Source organism: Thunnus thynnus, chromosome 14, assembly GCF_963924715.1.
Source record: "Thunnus thynnus chromosome 14, fThuThy2.1, whole genome shotgun sequence".
NCBI classification, from domain to species: Eukaryota; Metazoa; Chordata; class Actinopteri; order Scombriformes; family Scombridae; genus Thunnus; species Thunnus thynnus.
In genome coordinates this window covers 26652444-26671319 of record NC_089530.1, presented here as the reverse complement: position 1 = coordinate 26671319, position 18876 = coordinate 26652444, and the positions used below count along the sequence as shown (strand labels likewise).

Below are 18876 nucleotides of genomic sequence, written 5' to 3'. Positions count from 1 at the left end.
ATTGTCATTGTCAATTCTCTGTTTCCAGCCTCTCAAATTACACTTCTTCTGGTTTCTGTAGTCTTTACTGATAGTAAACTGAACATCTTTGGGTTGTGGACTCTTAGTCAGGACATCTGAGTACGTCTCCTTGGGCTTTGATCAACATTTTTCACCATTTTTGGGCATTTTATAGACCAAACAACATATTATTCATTGGTAGATTCATCATCATCAAATGAGTGTGTGATGGTTGAGGGGTTTTATGAGGTAGGAGGGGGCCTGGTGAGGTTTTAAGAATCTTAAGTACTGATATAGAAGTCTTGGTTACTACTGCATTTATCAAAACAATTGTCAGTGCAACAGGGATAAAGCTAAGCAGTCCTCTCTTCAGGACAAATGCATGTGTGTTTACCCACTTCAGTACATTTCACAGAAAAAAATCCTTTTCCTCTCATGTCCCAGATGACAGGGGTAGAGTTCTTCCCTTCCTCCCTCTTTCTTTACATGCCATCTGTTTATCGATCTGGGGCAAGTTCGACCGAAGGAAGAGACAGAATAACACATAAAGGAGAAAAGAGAATCTGGCGTCAGGTTTGCCAGCTCCCCCCCTACACCCCGCAGATCAGTTTCCGAGTCATCGGGCGTCTAATCTTCACTGTGTGCAAACCAATCCCTTTCCGCTGACCCGTCCATGCAACTCTACACACTGGAGAGCGGTCCCAGGGCGTCTGAAAATGAGCTCGCGCCCACACAAACGCTCACATATTCACGCACAAATGCATTTCACTTGCATTAAAAACACTCACGGTAAATTAACAGCCCCGCTCTTGTACACACACACACACACATTCAAACGGAAGTCTCTTTAAAATACTTAGCCGTAATTTGTTGGGTTAAACTATACTTTGACTTGTTATTAAGTGCTGTTAAGATTAAACTGTTTTCTAGACAAGCACCACTTACTAAGATGAGGTTTATGGTCTGACCCAGTAGTCATCCCTTTTCCTACAACCGTAAAACCTCCAGCATTATATGCTGCATTTAGTCACCATTTGGAAAAACAATGAAAGACATTCCAAGAAACTGTAGGAAGCATTTCAACTTGAGCGCTTTGCTTATTTCAAGCCTATAAACAGATGACTTATATCCAGACCCATAAGGATTTTTTATTCTGTGATTTTTACTCTCCCATCTACGGCAAACTAGCTTCAACACAGGCGTCCCAGCTTACATTTTAGTTATAATCACATCATCCGTTGTGGGATTAAGTGTCTCACTTAACGACCTTTTGACAAGATGCTGCAGATAAAACTCCTGAACAGATAAGTTAACAGTAACGCTACCCTACTTCCTTGTTTGGCATTCAGTCTGTGAATCTAAAAAAGGTTGAAAATTTACAGAACACATTTATATGAAACTGTTTACCCAAGGAATTTTTTTGCAGAGCTAACAATTTATTTAGGGCTCTCACTAAGACAAACAATATGTCAGCTCTCCTCAGAGGTGAAGATTTAGCAATTAGTCCCATCTGCTCTTTGGAAGTCGGTTCATTCAGCTCTGGTTGACGAGTTTGGATACTCCGAGCAGCCTCTCTTCTGAACAAATCAGAAATTCTTTTTTGTTCTGTATGATTGGATAATTTTTATCAGTCTAATTGTAGATGTTAAACTCCTTAAACACCCTTTAAGTTAATGGTGGAGCCTCTAACATTGATTTGTAGTAGTTCAAACAGTTACTGAAGCAAGGAGCCCTTTTTAATGATGTCAAAATAGCTTTAAGCTCAAAGCAGACTATGCCCTCATCCCTGACTGATTAAAGGTCTTTAAAGGTGGAGTTGATGCTTTTGAAATTCTGACAAGAGTTAATTATACACTGTAATTCTCTCTTAATCTTTTTTGGGTAAGACAGCTTCACGTTATAAGGACTTTTCTCATGTTAACAAGTTGGTGTGTAGTTAGAAATGTTCTTGTGATGACGAGAAAGAATCAAATCTAAGGATTAAAGAAAAGACGTGGATGATTTTGTACTTTTTCAACCATTAATAAGATTTATTAACAACACAAGTACTGAAAAGTCCTATAGAGACTTAGCTGAAGGTACATTACAGTGCGTCATATGATGATTTATGCATATTGTCACTGTAGTTAAAATTCAATATAAACATTTGCACTCTAGTGAAGTGAAAATTGTTATGCAGGTAATACAATACTGTACTTTGGACGGACAAAAACATCACTTTATGCTCGCAGTTACACCTCCTGAGAGATCTTTTCACTACCGTCGCATCAGGGGTTTGAGTGTAGCAGCGATTAACCTCGCCTCTTTTCCCTGACAGCTTGTTGTTGAATATGACTTTTCTCTTCCAATGAATCAAAAGACTTTCCAAACAGGCCACGTCTAAGTGGTGTGGCGTTCCTCTCGGAGTGGGAACTCGACAAAGAAAGCTTTTGTTACAAGAGGTGAGGTCAGTTGGATTCTTAACAGCATGAGGTGGATCAGCTGATGCTTGCCCCCTCCCATCTCTTGTTTACCATCCTCCTAACCAGCCACTTTTTTAAAAGTTGGTGGATTCAGTGAGGATGCAGGATCCAGTTTTCAAATTTCCTCATTATTGTCAGTTTACTTTTAGCAGCACATGATATTAAAACTCTGCATGTGCCTTGACTTAATACTGTCCATACAGGTTCAGGTGAAATAAAAACAAATATCAAGGGTTTTACAAAAATATAATAAACATCTGCAGACAAGAAAAGCGCAGTGGCAACAAAATCCAAAAAAAAAAAACAGACAAAAGAACAAATAATAGAGCAACAGTGAGATCATTAAAGTGACAAAGGAAACAAATGATTCATGGTTGTAGTAATGAGTAAGATGTTGTAGACTAATGACGGAGCTGTTTTGATTTAATTACCAACAGTGACTGTAGCCATGCAACAAGATAATCCTTGACCAAACAGTGACATACGTTTAGTCTCAGAGCCTTTTTATGTGAGATTTTGCCGTGACATTATTTTGCCTACATGGAAATCCCTTGGGTTTGCTTCTTCACTGTGTTGTAATCTTACCGTTCTTGATACAATCAAACTGAGGTTAGTACCTGACCTGAAACCTTGACACGGGTGTCACAAGAAATAAAAGGTGGGCAGGTGTGTTACTGACATTACCGTAAACCACTACTTTACCATTAAAGCATCTTTTTAATTCTACTGGAAAGTATGGAAACACCCACTCTCTTACTATGAGGTAGCTAAAACACAGTATTAACATATTTCTTGCTTTGATTACCTATTAAATGTCAGACAGGGGGTGAACAAATCCAGTCACATTTTCCCAGCGCCCAAGATAATATCTTCAAATTGCACTTTCCGTCCGACCAACAGTACAAAATAAATGTACGCTAATATAAAACGGAGAATAGTGACAACATCTCACATTTGAGAAGCCGGACTCAGCGAATGGTAAGCATTTTTGCTCAATAAATGACTACTTGATTATCAAAGTATTGTACGGTAGTTGTTGATGAATATCTGTCGATAGGTAATATCATGAAGAGTCGGGTTATGTTCAAACATAATGAGATCATAGGACGTGTTGTTTGATCGTGTCAGAAACTGAAAGGCCGAGTAAAAAGCCGGCCGTCATAGAGAGAGGGGGGAGACGTGATATTGTTTAAATACAGGATAATGGTGCACATTTCCAGACAGTCTCTCCTGTTTGGCAGTCTCATAGTCTTGCACTCAGTCGTTCACATGAAAAGTGACAGAAATAGTTGTGTCGAGATTGACAAAAAGAGAGCGAGAGGAAAAGCAGGTATGAATGTGGGATTGACAGTTTTGGAAAGTTACAGAAATAGTCGGACACAGCCTTAATCTGACGTCGGAAGAGAGTGGTTGGTGGGGTGGGGGGGGGTAACAAGCACTTCTGAAGAAGCATACTGGCAGCTTTTCAGCACTAAACTGAATAAAAACTGTATTTTCACGTCAGTCTTACCCAAGCACACTTCAGCAAAGCAGATGTCTGCTTTTAAAGGGTCATGAATCTCTGCCTTTCATGTGAATAATGTCTCTTACCGCTCCCTACACCGTACTGCTGTTTACATGCCGGCTTGCAAATTCCACATTATCTCACAAGTGGCACTGTGCTGAATGTCAGTAATCCATTTCAAGTCCTGCTCTGTCCATTATTTCTTTGATAGCAGACATTACTCTGTGTTCTTTGAAAATGTCCTGTCTCTTTGGTTGCAGACTTGGCTTCGGCATTTCTGTAACTTAATCTAATTCGGACAGTTGCCTAGAAGTGAGCACCTCACTGTAAAGTGAGCCGTGGGCATGAGACACAGGAGGAAAATGACATTCACACTACAGTGGTGCAATATAAATGTATTAGTATGTGCACACTTAACACCGAGAAGTTCAGCCATCTATTTGTGGTAAAGGGAACAAGCCGTTTGTCGCAAGGGATGCGAAGATGAAAAGACTGAAGAGGAGGGAAAGGAAGGGTGGAGAGAGACTTTCTGTTTTTGGAAAATTGTTGCTGTAAGCTTTTGAAAAACTTGTGTGGTTCTGCTGCTCAGCATGGAACAGCTGGGGAGCTCAAAGAATCTTGCTAGCAAGCTGCTCATAGGAAACATGAAAGGTGCGAAACGCCTAAAAGCCTTTAGAGTGTTTGAGGATGTGGTGAGAGCCAGTAATACTGGGATGATTAGATATCTGATGACCTTCTTGATGAAGGACTTTGACAAAGATCACAGCAACCACAAGTAATAAGATGAGCTTTTTTTTTTTTTCCTATCAGATTTCTCAGTTCTACACACAGATTCCCACACTAACACAGCAGATGTTATCCTGACTTTTGGTCCTAGATTGTATTGATATCTACTGTAGTTTTTAGCCTCGCAGGAGGAATACAAGCAGCTCTGTCAGTGTCATAACAAAAATACAGCAAAAGGAAATAACCACAGGTTTCTGAACACGCTCTGCAGACAGCTGGTCGATTTGCTGACACATTATGCCATTACTTTCAAAAAGGAAAGGAAATATGAGAAAACTGACTTCTTATCAGAAATGTTTTTTTTTGTTTTTTTTAAAAGCTGTTAAAATTTAGTTGAATACTGCCTAACTCTTCACAGATATTCTGCGATTTTAACATCATTAATAATAACGTTTATACACACACACACTTATACACACTACTAATGTCCAGTTTGTTGTCTTTTAACACAGAAGCAGGTGTGCTTTAATATTGTTTGGTCTCACATGTCCAGAAAGCCAAAAAGATGTCATCCTCTCTGAGTCTATTCCAGGCATCTGTTATTATTTATTGATCTGATGACCCACTTACCAGGAAGATATCGTCACCGCTTTCCACTAGTGAAGATGTTTGATGACTGTGTAAGAGGTCCTGGGTTATTTTTCCATGTAATCAAACTTTGCCGTCCTGCCCTGACCTGCTGACTGATGTGAGCTTTCCGCTCTTTCAGTCACGTTTTTGATTCTACATTTTATGCTTGTTTTTTGTTTCTTTTTCCAGTTTATGTCAAAAGTTCACTGCTAATATGTTGATTTATTTTGTTTTTGTTCGTGATGTCCAGTTTTATTCAAACAAACAAATGTTCCCTGGTTACAGCTTCTCAAATGTGCTGCTTTTCTGTGTCATATGTGATCTTTGGGTTGGAAAAAACAGGCTTCTTAGTCTCTGGGTAATTATAACGGGCATTTACAATTGATTAATTGAGACAGTAGATCAGCAGATTAATTGGTAATGAAAGTTCTAGTTAGTTGCTACTTTTCTTTTTGAACAAATTTGTCATTGAAGCTTCTTCCCTGCTCATTTCTGTGCTGGAGATTGAGGATTTTAATTGGAGTGTGACTAGTTAGTTGAAAGCCTTGCAGGTACAAAACATGTTTAAGTAGGCCTTGCATAAAAAATGTTAGCTGTCTTGGTTTATATATATATATGTCAGGAATTAAAAGTGTTGTTACATGTGCCAGTTGCTTAAGCTGTAAGGCCTTGGATTGAGACTGGTTATGTATCAGGACCTACATTTTACCTCATTAGACTTAAGTGATTAATTAGCCGAGTTCCTCTTTGTCCGCGGACCTGTTAGAGTATCTTCTGACCCATTTTCAGTTTGTGACCTGAGAAACACCGCCTCTGGTAAAGTTGTTTGTTTCCACAGAGCCGTGTCTTGTGATCCTGAAAGTGTGTCACCCTTTGTCTCGCCACACCACCAGCCTTTCTCAAGCATTACACACCTTTTTTAACTCAAAACGAAAGAAAGCATTGTGCAGGACTCAAACCCCGCTGAGAACTCGATTAAATCTGGGAAGTGACACGGTGGATTGATGCAGGCTCTGCTTCCTTTTGGCATATGCTAAATAGGACAGTTTGACAGGTTGCTCCGCAGCTCAGCTGGCAATGCATTGAAAAGGAGAAGTGCAGCTGTTACCCTGCTTTCGCGTTAACATGAAGACGTGTGTGTGTGTGTGTGTGTGTGTGTATATGTTCGCCCCCGCCTGTATGTTTGTTTGTCATGTGTTGTGCTCTCTTGGCAGCCAATGGGAATGGCAGGTGTCGTCCGTGCCTCCTCGCAGTTAAGTTTTATGAGAGCTTTTGGAAGTGTGAGGTTGCTGTTCCTGCTGTCAGCAGCACGCTGTTACAATCCGTGACCCCGGCCAGCCAAGTCAGCCTCGCTCAGCTCTGGATCTATTGTTGTAGGACTGTGTGTCTCGGTAGCTAAGCAGCAGTTGGCACCAAGCCACACCGAGCTCTGTGTCTTGCAGAGTTGCAGAGACAGAGAGCTTAGTCAGGAACACAAACACACACACACACCAGAAATTACACACACACACACACACACACACACCCATATACTTAACACATGTGTATGAGCGATGCCAGATTTAAGCAGTTTGCTCACTCAGTCTTCAACCATGTAAATGATCAATAATCTAAAATATATGTTTTTTTTCTCAATGAAAGCCTTGTTTAATCGATTGAAAAGGGAGATTTTGCAGCATTACCCTAACGATTATTTTCATTATCAGTTAATCTGCTCATTATTTTCTCAATGAATTGATTAATCTATTATTTCATATAAAATTTAAAATATAAAAAAATATATAAAATGGCCACGGTGACGTCTTCACATGTCTTGTTCTGTTTGACCAACAGCCCAAAATCCAAAGATATTCAGTTTATCGTCTTATACGACACATAAAAGCATCAAATCCTCACATTTGAAATGATTCATCAATTATTCAAATGTCGATAAACTTTAAAGTGAAATAAAACCGACCGCTCCACTTGTTGTCATTGTTAATAGAAAATGTTTTTAAGTGGAGCTTTAAATATTCAAACAAACATCAATAACGGTTAGTTAACCAGGAGAAAGCAAGATGGTGGAAGAACGATAGGAGAGGCAGCAGATGTTTTTGTTGAGTTGATTTTATACAGAAAGATAAGTGGGAGCAGGACCCACAGCACTCACACTTACATTTCTTTTAGCCTTCAGTGTCTGGATCCATAGGTAAAAATCAATCCCTGGCAAGTCAGCCGACGGCTCCCTCGACACTACCGCCTGTGAGCGCGTGCGTGCGTGTGTGCAGAGAAAGATTTTACACGCACACGCGGTTCAGAACAAAGTGTTTTACTATGCACTGACAATGCCGCATGTGTGAGAATATGAGATTAACCCCTTCTGTCAGGGGAGCAGGTGGGGCTCAGGCTTACATCCAGTTTTGCAGATTGAACACACGCGTCTTCACCCCCCCCCCCCTCTTCTTCCTGCACACTTTTCTAGCTCCTCCATTTTGTTTTTATTTCCACCATCCAGAATACAGATTTTTAAATTTTTATTTAATTTTTTTTTTTTTTTACATTTTTCAATACTGAGTTCACCTTTTTCACAACTTTTCACACAATTCTCTTTTCCAACATGCAGCTCAGGTCTTTCTTTCTTTCTTTTACAAAAATAATGGCACTTCTTTCCTGCATGGATTGTGCTATTCTACAGTAATATGTTACAGAAATGAATCTAAAAGCATGCATTGTGCTTCAGTAGGCTTTATTTTCCCTACACTGCAGTAGTTCCAGTAATGTGATGCACTAAACCTACATGTATAAGATAGCTGCAGATAAGTCAACCCTGTTTTCCGCGCTTCTCATCTTTATATCGCCTCATTTCCTCTCTTTTAGTACACCTTAGAAAGAATCGTTTTGCGTGTCTGATCCATCCCTGGTAATCTTCTGCAGATATATTCAGGCATCCAGCGTTTGTTGCATCTAGGAGAGAAATCTGATCATGTGGACGGTGGTCATAAACTTTCCACTTCCATGAGGAAAATCGTTTTTTTTTTTTTTTTTATAAGATTTAGGAGAATGTGGAAAATTGTAGTCTAATTTACAGTAATTTTGTGTTATGTCAGGATTTCAACATATGTAAACGTTCAAATCGGGCTGTAAATAAAGTTTTGGTGGTGTTTGAGTTTGAGCGAGAAAACAGTCGATGAAACTTGAAAGTTTTGGTCATTGAATGCATTTTATTCCAGAGCAATTAAAAGTTATCTACAGTTTAATCCTGACTGTGTGTTGAGTTTTGCACCCCAACTTCACTATCCTGACTTTACTGTCTGAAAAAACTGAAACGATTCACAACAACCTGCTGAACTCTGTTAAACGTATGAAACTGTGGTGTATTTTTGCCTCTTGTCTCCGTCTGACTGTGTGTGATGAAGCCATTTATAGTTCACAACTCTACTGATGTTGTGGTGTGAAACGCTGAATATAGATCTATTGCTAACACAGTGTTAACACTCTGGGAGTGAGATGTTGTGTGAGACTGTGGAACAGTTTGCATGATGCGTGGATGCATGCATCTGTGCTCTTCTTGTGAAGAGTTTGTTGCTGCTGAGGACCACCGTCGGAAACTCCGCCATCACCTGTAGTTTATCAGAACTGGTCAACCCACAGTGTAAGTCGTTGGTAGTTTACGCACCCTGTAACTTCCTGTTTTCTGAGGGCAAAGTGTTGGTGTGAATACACCTATAGTTCAGAGCGATGGCCTCCTTACAGGGCTCGCTGTGCAGTGGGACTGAGGGAGCATGTGTTTTATATTGTTTTTGCATTTGACTATATTGTGTTTACTTTTGCTGAGTTTTTCACTGTGCATAATGTGCCGTTCAAGTCAGATCACAGAAAATCATCGACATTAAGCAACATTTAATGCTTTTTATAGCAAATGTAGCGCAAATTATAACCAAGTTTATAGAAAACTGTCAAAAGAAAATTTAATGTGTGTTTTTCATCCACTGCTGTAATGCAAATATTTATGATGGTGCAAATTTTCCAGTCGGGGGCCGTTAAACCATTACAGAAGACGAGGATGCAACAAGATCAGAGCTGCAACTAACGATTATATTCATTATTGGTTGGTCTGTTGATTATTTTCACAATTAGATGATTAGTTGTCAGAAGATGTCGATCACTGTTTGCCAAAGCCCAAGGTGACGTCCTCAAATGTCTTGTTTTGTGCCGACCGACAGTCCACAACCCAAAAATATTCAGTTTACCATCATAGAGGACTAAAGAAACCAGAAAATATTCACATTTGAGAAGCTGCGATTAATCAATCACAAAATAGTTACCGTCGCAATTAATTTAATAGTTGGCAACTAAACGATAAATCAACTAATCGTTGCAGCTGTAAACAAGTTGACTTGGTTAAAAGAGCGCCAGTCAAACCTCAAACGTAGAAAACATGATGGAAATATTCACGTTGTTGCATGTTACAGTTGCCTCATCGCTCCACACAGATCCGATGTTTTTGTCTGCCGCTGTGTTTTGTTTCAAAAGACGTTAAAGTCACATGCTTCACGTGCGTCACGATTTATTTTCACTAGGTCCGTCTCCATTTTCCAACTTTTCCTCCTCAGTCAAGTGTAAAACGATATTTTTGTGATATTTTATTTTATTTTTTTATGCACCAACTGAAAATAACAACAGGTAGATGAAACACACCTTGTGATGCATTTAAAACCTGTTCTGATGTGGGAGATGAAACTGTTTCAGTTGGGTGCAGTTTTTCAATATTGTGTGTATAAGTTCACACGCTGCATTCTGTCAGTTAATGTAATCCCTCAACCCAAACTGTAGATCTCATTCAAATACATGTAATATTGTCAATTTACAGTGCATCACAAGTGCTCGTACGAACGGTTAATTTGGCCCGTGCTGAGTGATGCTTCTGTTTGACATCTCTGACGTGTCTGAAATATTTATTTGGAAGGCCTCCATATGAACTTCTCCCACGCAGCCTGATGGGACTGTATCTGCTTTCCTGCTTTTCATTGCTCAGTGAGAGTGTGAGAGTGCTGAGGAACAAAGCTCCCGTCCCTACTCATCATCAAAACACTTTGCTTCCTATGCTTTATTCATGTGTGGTTCTCCATTCTCTTAGCAGAAAGGCACTCTGGGAATTGTAGGAGAAATATTCTGCTTCATATAAGGAGGACAGCCTGGAAGTTGTTTCTATTAATCAGGTTTTGAATGATATCTTTGTATATTTACATATTCAGCCTTTTTTTTCCAAGTGAGACATACAGGACCTCATGAGTTTAAGTCGAACCCATGATGTTTAGCGTACACGACCTTCAACAGGAAGTCCATGCTTTTCTCTCTTCGTATCATCTTTTCTCACACAGTCTCACTTTCTCTTACCCAGTCTGTGATTTCCTGTGTATTCAAAAAGCCCTGCATGTGTTTTTGAGTCATTCTCTGAAGTCAGCATTCACAAACACCCACCTGGGTTTACTAGCAGAATAAGTCACATGTACTTCTGACCGTATTCGTGTCCCTTATGCTTTGACAAATGCATGCATTTGCATACATGAAGCTTTGCAATCAAATCTTGGGAGGTTGAAGTGTGTTGCAGTGTATTTTGCATTTGTACCTCCTGAGCAATTTCAGCCGTTTAAAGTGGCTTGAAATATCTTGACGGAGGGCTTAAAGGGGTGGTTTTGTTTCTCTCCGTTTCTATTCTCACAGTTTGAAATGTGCCTTTCCTTTTGTCGCGCTTGTCATTGCAAACTCCCCCGTTGACCAAGTGACCTGCTTTTTTTAACCTGTCAGTGAGCTGCTTCATTGGGAAGGTGTAGGAGTCCAGGAGTTGCTAATACCGTGACTGTCTTCCCACTCTCTAAACAAGCACGTTACTTGCATTTGAACAACCAGTCGGTTAACCCCCTTCTTCAGTGTGCATTCAGCCTGAAAACAGCCCTGGGTTTTAAAAAAAGCAAGTGGCTATATTAATGGGGGCGTGTTGTTTCAGGAACTGATGAGATGAGTATGATATAAAGAGATCCAGGAAGTCTAGTTTGAGAAACAGATCCATAAGTGTGAAGGCTTATCAGATGCTAAAGTGTGATACTGACAGAGGGTTTTACAAGTCTGGAAAGTTCCCAGTGTCAATCGTTTTATCTTTTGCCATGATGATTACAAAATAAACAGTATAAATACACCATCAGGTCACTAAGTCATCTACGAGGAATGTGCTCTTGCAAGTATTTGGTTGGCCAGCCAGACAACATCCTGTTGTGTTGTGGCATTGTTTGCTGGACAACCTTACGTTTTTTGTTGGAGCCCGATGCATTATAAGGCCAACTAAGTCTTTCTCTATTCAGTGCTGTTTTCTATCTGAACTTGACCTTCGTTGATAACATTTGTACTGCTTTGACTAAAACCTGACTATTTATGCATGCATTTGAACACAAGCTGAAATCTCTAGAAGTTAAAATCTTGAAACACACAATTTACATTTTGAGTTAACACACTAATCTTTGTGTTAATCCTTTCTTTGTCACCCTGCAGGGCAGGACAATCGGCGCCGCGAGAGACGGACACATGAAGCATGAGAGGCTGGAGCTGAGGCTCAGCTGACCCTTCCCCTTCCTCCTCTTCCTTTCCCCCCCGTGCGCCATTCGATCAGCACCTCCCCCCCTCCCTTACCCTCCTTTCCCCTTCCTGTCTCCCTCACCCTGTTGGATCTCACCCATCTTGTCTCCCCTCCTCCTCCGAACCTCAATCAGCCGTGCCCAATGTACTCCCCGGAGCAGGAAAACATCTCCACCACCGCCTCCACCAAAGTGCCAGTGAAGTATGGAGAGCTCATTGTGCTGGGGTAAGCAGCGACAAAACTACAGACTCTCATCATTACAAACAGAACACACACACCAGAGTGATTTTTCATCAGTCGATCAGGCTTAAATGTGTAGATTTGAAAAAATAATCCGAGGTGAGGAGTGCAAGGGTCAGAACAGCAGATCCCTGATAATGTTTTTGTGACGCTAATGAAATAATGTTCTGATACAGTCATCATGATGCACAAATCAACACTATTAAACACTATTTAAAATCTCACAGTTTTGATAATAACCATGCTCTAAAATTCTGTGAACATCGTGGATTATTTTATGCCATATTACGTTTGTCGCTGCTGAAATCATTGTTTTTCCAATTTCATCGACGTTCAACACTGTTGGAAGATAAAAGTATGGTGGATTTATTAGGTGAGATTTTAATGCTTATAAAAACAATCTTGAGACTGTTAGATTAAATTAGCTGATACATCTGGGAGATCAGGTTTTCTTAAGAACTGTATTGAATGTGAACTGTGTGTACTGGCCGCGATTGACATATTAGTCATTGTTGGATCTATGAGTCATGGCTGATAATGATTGGATGTGTTGGTCATAGTTTTTTGGCTGTTCTAGCTCAAGCCTTTCAACACACTCGCAGTGTTTTAGGGCTCGTTTGGAACCACATGAACTGCACACATGGACCTGTGATTTTAAAATGTGACCTTACACACGAGAATCTTCTGGTTTGGGTTCTTGTGGAAACACGCAGTCCCCTCCTGTAAATCCAACTGTGAAATACATATTTTAAAATTGTTTTTGTTATCGTTGTTGTAATTACAGAAAAGTGTGATGACTAATAAAAACGCTGCCTACAATCTTTTTCTGAGTACCGAAGGATGGACTTTCCCCACCCAATGGTGGTATGTGTGTTATATATTTGGCTTTTCCTGGTGGCCCCTGATTGGTAGACACTGCACGCACAAAATAACGCGGGGATTTGGGGTGGAAAATTTTACACCTACGAAATGTTGCCAGATTGGGCGATTTTCTGTCTAATTGCTGCTTACTTATTACATAACCTTTACCCCCTGAAGGCAGGCAAAATGTACATAGATCATTGTGGTACTGTGGTGATAATTGTAAAGTAAAAGTAGTTGCTAATTGGACACCAAAAGATACTTTTTTAAACTTTTACAAACCATTAGCCTAGCCGCTAGCCACCAGCAGCTGGCTCTCTGTAAAGAGAAGCCAATGCGGAACCTGCATTCTTTCTAACGGCCAGCAGGGGGCGACGTCACCGGCTCCAAAAAGAAGTCCAATTGCATAGAAGTCTATGAGAAAATGACCCTACTTCTAATTTGATTTATTCCCTCAGTGAACACTTTCCTAAAGTTTTCCCAAGTTTATGTTCTCAACCGCTGCTTTCAAGTCTTCTTCAATACAGCATGACGTTCATTTTGTAAAGTATGTTCCCATTTAGAGTGAAATAGACGATAAAGCAGGGTATGCTTTAGGGCGGGGCTATGTTGTGATTGACAAGTTGCTACCGCAGCAGTGAGTGAGGTGCTGCAGTTGGAGCAGCTCCACGCTCTGGTCCAAACAAGCTCATTTTTCATCTCCTCCGGCTCCAAAAAAACCCAACGTAGCGACGGTCAAAATGCCAAACTCGAGGCTTCAAAACAGGAGCCCACAAACCAATGATGATGTCACGGTGGCTACGTCCATTATTGTTATACAGTCTATGTAAAGTGCATATTCACGGTCAAAATACACAGAGCTACTGAAGAAAAGTCACGCCACGCTGCCGCCTTCCAGCCATAATTTTGACAGTATGTTTGCTGTCATTCGTTTCCCTTTAATCTACTTGTCAGACTCACACACCCAAAACAGTATGTGGTCGTCAGTGATTTAGGTGCAGGCTCTATCCTCTCTAGAGGCACCAGAATACTAACCATAAAGTCTAAATTACCCTGAACAGACACACAGTCTGAACACAGTTTTGTGTATATTGTTCTTTTGTTTACTCTGTATTACAATGATAGCATAATAGATAATCATATCTCAAGAACAATGGGAATAACATTGACATAGAGAACAAGAGTTATTGCTGCGCTAAAAGCATCCTGAGGGGATATACGTGCAGAAAGGACTTAGAAGCATTTCTAATGGTCAATTAGCTCGCAGATATCTGCTGTTCAATCTCCGAATGATTCACTCGAAGAGTCGACCGAATGCAGCGCTCCAGAAAATGAAACGGAAATGTTTTCCAGAAAGCAACACAAACAATTTGTGATATTTTGGTCCGGTTTGCACAGGGTCATGCACCGAGAGTTCACACACACAGAGAGAGATGTTCAGCCAGTGAGCACTAAAATCACTTTATATTGTTGGAAGTATGACCATGAGCATATCTTAGATTTAAGAGATATATGATAAAAAAACAAGAAAAAGCATCAAAGATATCAAATTAGATGTTTCAGGTGGTGATTCAGTGGTGCTGCATGTTGTAAGAACTTTTTTTAAGAAGAGAGATGAACCACACCGCTTCATATATCACAAGATAAGATGAATTTTGGTGAGGAGCAGCACTGGATACTCATCTTAAACACCTTGGCTTTCTCTCCCCCCCCCCAAGATATGTTTTGACTGAAGTCCACATACTCAGCTGTAGGAAAAACCCTCCTCCCCACCCTGCATCTTCAGCATAGAAGACATATAACTCCCAGCCCCAGCCCCACGCCACAGAGGAATGCAGATGTCGGAAAGACTCCTTACACGCATAAACACACACACACACACACTCTTTCTTGTGCAACACAGACACACAGATATACTGCATACACACACACATTTTTCATGTCTCACACACACACATTTGGTCTCACAGCTGACTCACAGTTTGTTGTTCTGGAGCAGTATTGTCAGGGAGATGACCGTGGAAATTTTCCCTAGTGGAAAAAATGCAGTGAGCAGTAAACGCGGTTCCATGCCTTTACAAGGGAGAACCCCAGTTTTCCGTTTTGCTCTGCTTTTTCCGCTCCTACTTTTTTAAATCTAGGTCAGGCCACCATTTTTAAAAGGTCAACAGGGGCAGTTTTTTACTGGATGACATGAGTAGTCACACATTATACTGCAAGTAAGCCTGCTGTGTATTAAAGTGCAGTAAACACTTTAATGCGTATTACAGTGTTGGAAACGCATACTTATTGTGTGGCCTAAGTGGGGGTTGAGCCCCTAACCCCGGCATTAGTACCAAGCTTTAACCTCTGACCAACAACAACCTGTTTACTATCAGTAAGCTGCGATTTTAAAAGCCATGTAAAGCCACTGCAAACACACAACACGGCTTTAATATTACAAGGACAGCAGAATCTTAAGCAGTGATTTGTTGCAATTAGCCCTTCAAATTAGCATTAGGCTTCTCTGAAAGAAAGCAATGAGGAATCTATTGTGAATGAAGATGCAGCTTAAGTTAAGGTTTACTCGTTGCCGTACGGTGAAAGGCTGCTTTCTTCTCTCCAGAAGCTGCTAAATTTTACTTTGACACTAGTCTCTCACAGCTGAATTACTGGAAACAACTACAACTAAACAAAAGCACTGTGCATTTTCAATCACATCCTAAATTGACACATGACCATCCTGAAACTGGCCATATGATTGATTTTCTATGGAGGATGAAGTGCTGCCTCTTGTCATCATGTTCGGTAGAAGTTGTGTCTTGTGGAGATAAACTGCTCATGGTACAGAAACAAGCATGATGTACGAACAGGAAAAATGTCACAGGTTTGATGGTCATGTGCCTTTTGGCCATCTTGTTTTGCTGAGGAGTTTCTCTCATCAATGCCGAAAATGTGATCATTGATCAGCAGAGATCAACACCAGGCTAACCCTTGAAAAAAGAGCCAGCTAAACTGTAAACCAGTGTAGCTGAGGACAAAAATACTGATTATGTTGGTTTACTTTTGTAATTGAAACCTGTTTTCTGTGTGCAATAATCTAAAGAACATACGTCGTCCTCTGTTTCACTTCTTGGCCATAACTTCAAAAAAACATCCTGTACACCATAAGGTCTTAGTTACAGGTGCGTGGGATCAAAAACTCTTAAAACCAAAGAATCCCACACACTGTACATCAGTTGAACTCCCTCTCTCGTGCAAAATTGTTTGTGGGAATCTTACTTTCACTTCTCCGTAAGTCATTATACTTTTATGGTTGGTTTTAGTTTGCTAGATGAGGGACGACTGCAGTAAAGTACTTAGAAGCCAGTATAGAACATTTTAATGATATTGTGAACTAAATAGCTCAGCTGCAGTAAACCCCACCCATCTGGCACTCCCAGCTGGTCGAAACAAGGGCTCGGATTTAATTGTGACTCCTGTGTGACCAAGAACAGACTCACACACACACACAATACTAATGGAGGACCCCATCAACACGTAGCACAGTGTTGTGTCTGACCTCCTCGCTAACCCCTGTCCAACATTACCATGTTTGAAGCCCAGTGATGCTAATGGTCTAATCCAGAGGAATGCTGCAGCGTCTCCTGGGACGATCTGTTTACATGCATACTGGACATCCATGTGGCCTTTTAAGCAACTGTGACATCACTCAATACGCTGCAGTCCAACCTCCAAATCCACCTCTGGCTGTCTATATACAGTACGTGTGAGATTCTGTATTAGCATAGTAATTATTATGTTCATACAAAGGCATGTTTCATGTGTTGAATCTTCACTTCTACTTTAATGCCATGAAACTCAAGCAGTGTCTCTTATGTTACAACCATAGACGTCACCCACTGGTTTATATTGGAGCTGGTTTGAAGCCCAGAGTTGCTGCTTGTAATTGGCGCCATCTTTTCCGTTTGGAGCCAGGACCTTCCAAATAAGGTCCTGGCTCCTTTCAAGGTCTGGAAACACGTCCCGCTACCTCGGACCCAAGCTAACGCTAGCATACTGGGAACACTGAGCGGTGCATACTTAAGGCTAACATTAGCTACTACAGCTAAATTGCGCAAACAGGCTAGGTATATTTTGCGTGAAATATTGCGTGACAGCATCATGTTTGGTTCTACAGTACTTAACTCCCGAAGCACAAACACAGTCAGTAGAGCTGCGTGTCTGTAGGAAAATCACTGTTTATTCTTTAAACAGAAACTCTGCAAGTCTGTCTCTGTATGAGCCCCGGAGCCGGGAGAGCAGCAGGCGAGCAAACTGTCAATCACTTCTGTCAATCATCACCCACACGGCAGACATCAAAGCTACTCTTTAAGTCTTTAAATCTTCTTAACGGAGCAATAATTTCCAAAATGACCACCATCACACTTATTAGAGGGCCTAAATTCAGCGAGCGAGACCATAATGCTTGTGTTTGTCAGTATTTCGGGAGAGAAGTTGACACTGTTTGAATGGGAGCCAATTGAAACCAGGGATTTTTTTTGCAGCCAGCGTCTAGCGGCCATCGTGGCATCACACTTTAAGGTATTTCTGCTTCAGTCTCAAGCCGTTATAGTTGCCACTTGGTTATTTTTGTAAGACATTATAGCTTCCCACATGGAGATGGAGCTCACTGAAATAAATATTCTCTCTCTGTCCAAAGGATCTCATCCACGCCGTGTACATTTTGTTGTGCATTGAGAAAAAATGTATCTACTTATTTATCTACATCTGCTATTCTAAGCATTGAATGTTTTTAACAAAATGAATTCATACATATTTGGCAGTGTCTACCTTCAGTCTAATAACCTTGTAATGCCAGCACATGTTAACAGAGACACATTGAGTGACTCAGTCATAGGCAGCAATTACTCACACAGCCTGTCTTTATGTTTTTATAGGTTTACTGTATAAGTAGTAGCTTGTTGCTGCACACTGGGCTTTAGTTTACTTGTGTTTGCAGGGAACACACTCACACTCACAAGCTTGTTGCTAATTGTGGGAATTGAAGAGTATAGCATGTGTCTGTACACACACACACGCGCACACACACATACACAGACACATACTTTTTCCTAACTCTGGTCCGTCCTGCACACTGCGCACACAACCTGTATCCGCACACAAAACTTGTTTCTAACCCTTGGCCTTTCTGCCATTGTTTTGAGAATATTTGGATACATGTATTTACAGGCACACATTGCTGCTACCCATGGGAACCTGGATTTTAACTGCCTGTAACACTTTGAGCTTTCTCCAGCAGACTGCCCTGCCCTCCCTCTGGATACGGGGCTAAACTTCACCATGGTTACGCTTCTTGCCATGGTTACTCTTCCCAAACGTTGCTGTGGCTCTGTTCTTTCACCATGGTTACTCATAAACCCTCCCAGCGTTGTTTGATCCCAGCAGATCTGCTCTCTCACCAGTCAAACAGAAACATTTAGCTGCGGGCTGAGCGTCCTTATGACCTGTCTGTACTGTCTTTACTGGACTCAGTACAGTGGGTGGGTTCATTTAAAGAATCTGATTGGTCGAAGACACGCTCCCATACAGCAAGGGCAAGTTGTATTACACTTGTTGCTGTGCAAGGCCAAAACACAAGAGTGGCAGCGTTTTCTCTTCTTTTTCTTATTTATTTATTTTTACTACTTTAAAGAAAGCTTTTCAGACATTACACAAGCAGTCTACAGTGTGAACCCTTGAATTCTGTTCGTGCGAGTGGGAATATTTCTTGTGAATACTTCTTTTTTACATTGTTGATGTGTCCAGTATGTGTAAAAGTTTATCACCGGATGCCTGCTTTTGTGGGAATAATCTAAAAAAAA

General features: G+C 40.8%; 1 protein-coding gene across 1 annotated transcript in view; it reads left to right on the top strand.

Moving 5' to 3' along the window:
- peli1b (pellino E3 ubiquitin protein ligase 1b) overlaps positions 1-18876 on the top strand; it is a 48729-nt gene that overhangs the window by 15549 nt on the left and 14304 nt on the right. Inside the window, exon 2 of the mRNA XM_067610738.1 lies at positions 11848-12157. Within this exon, the coding sequence (XP_067466839.1) occupies positions 12075-12157 (83 nt within the window). The 5' untranslated portion in view covers positions 11848-12074. The remainder of the gene's footprint in view (positions 1-11847; positions 12158-18876) is intronic.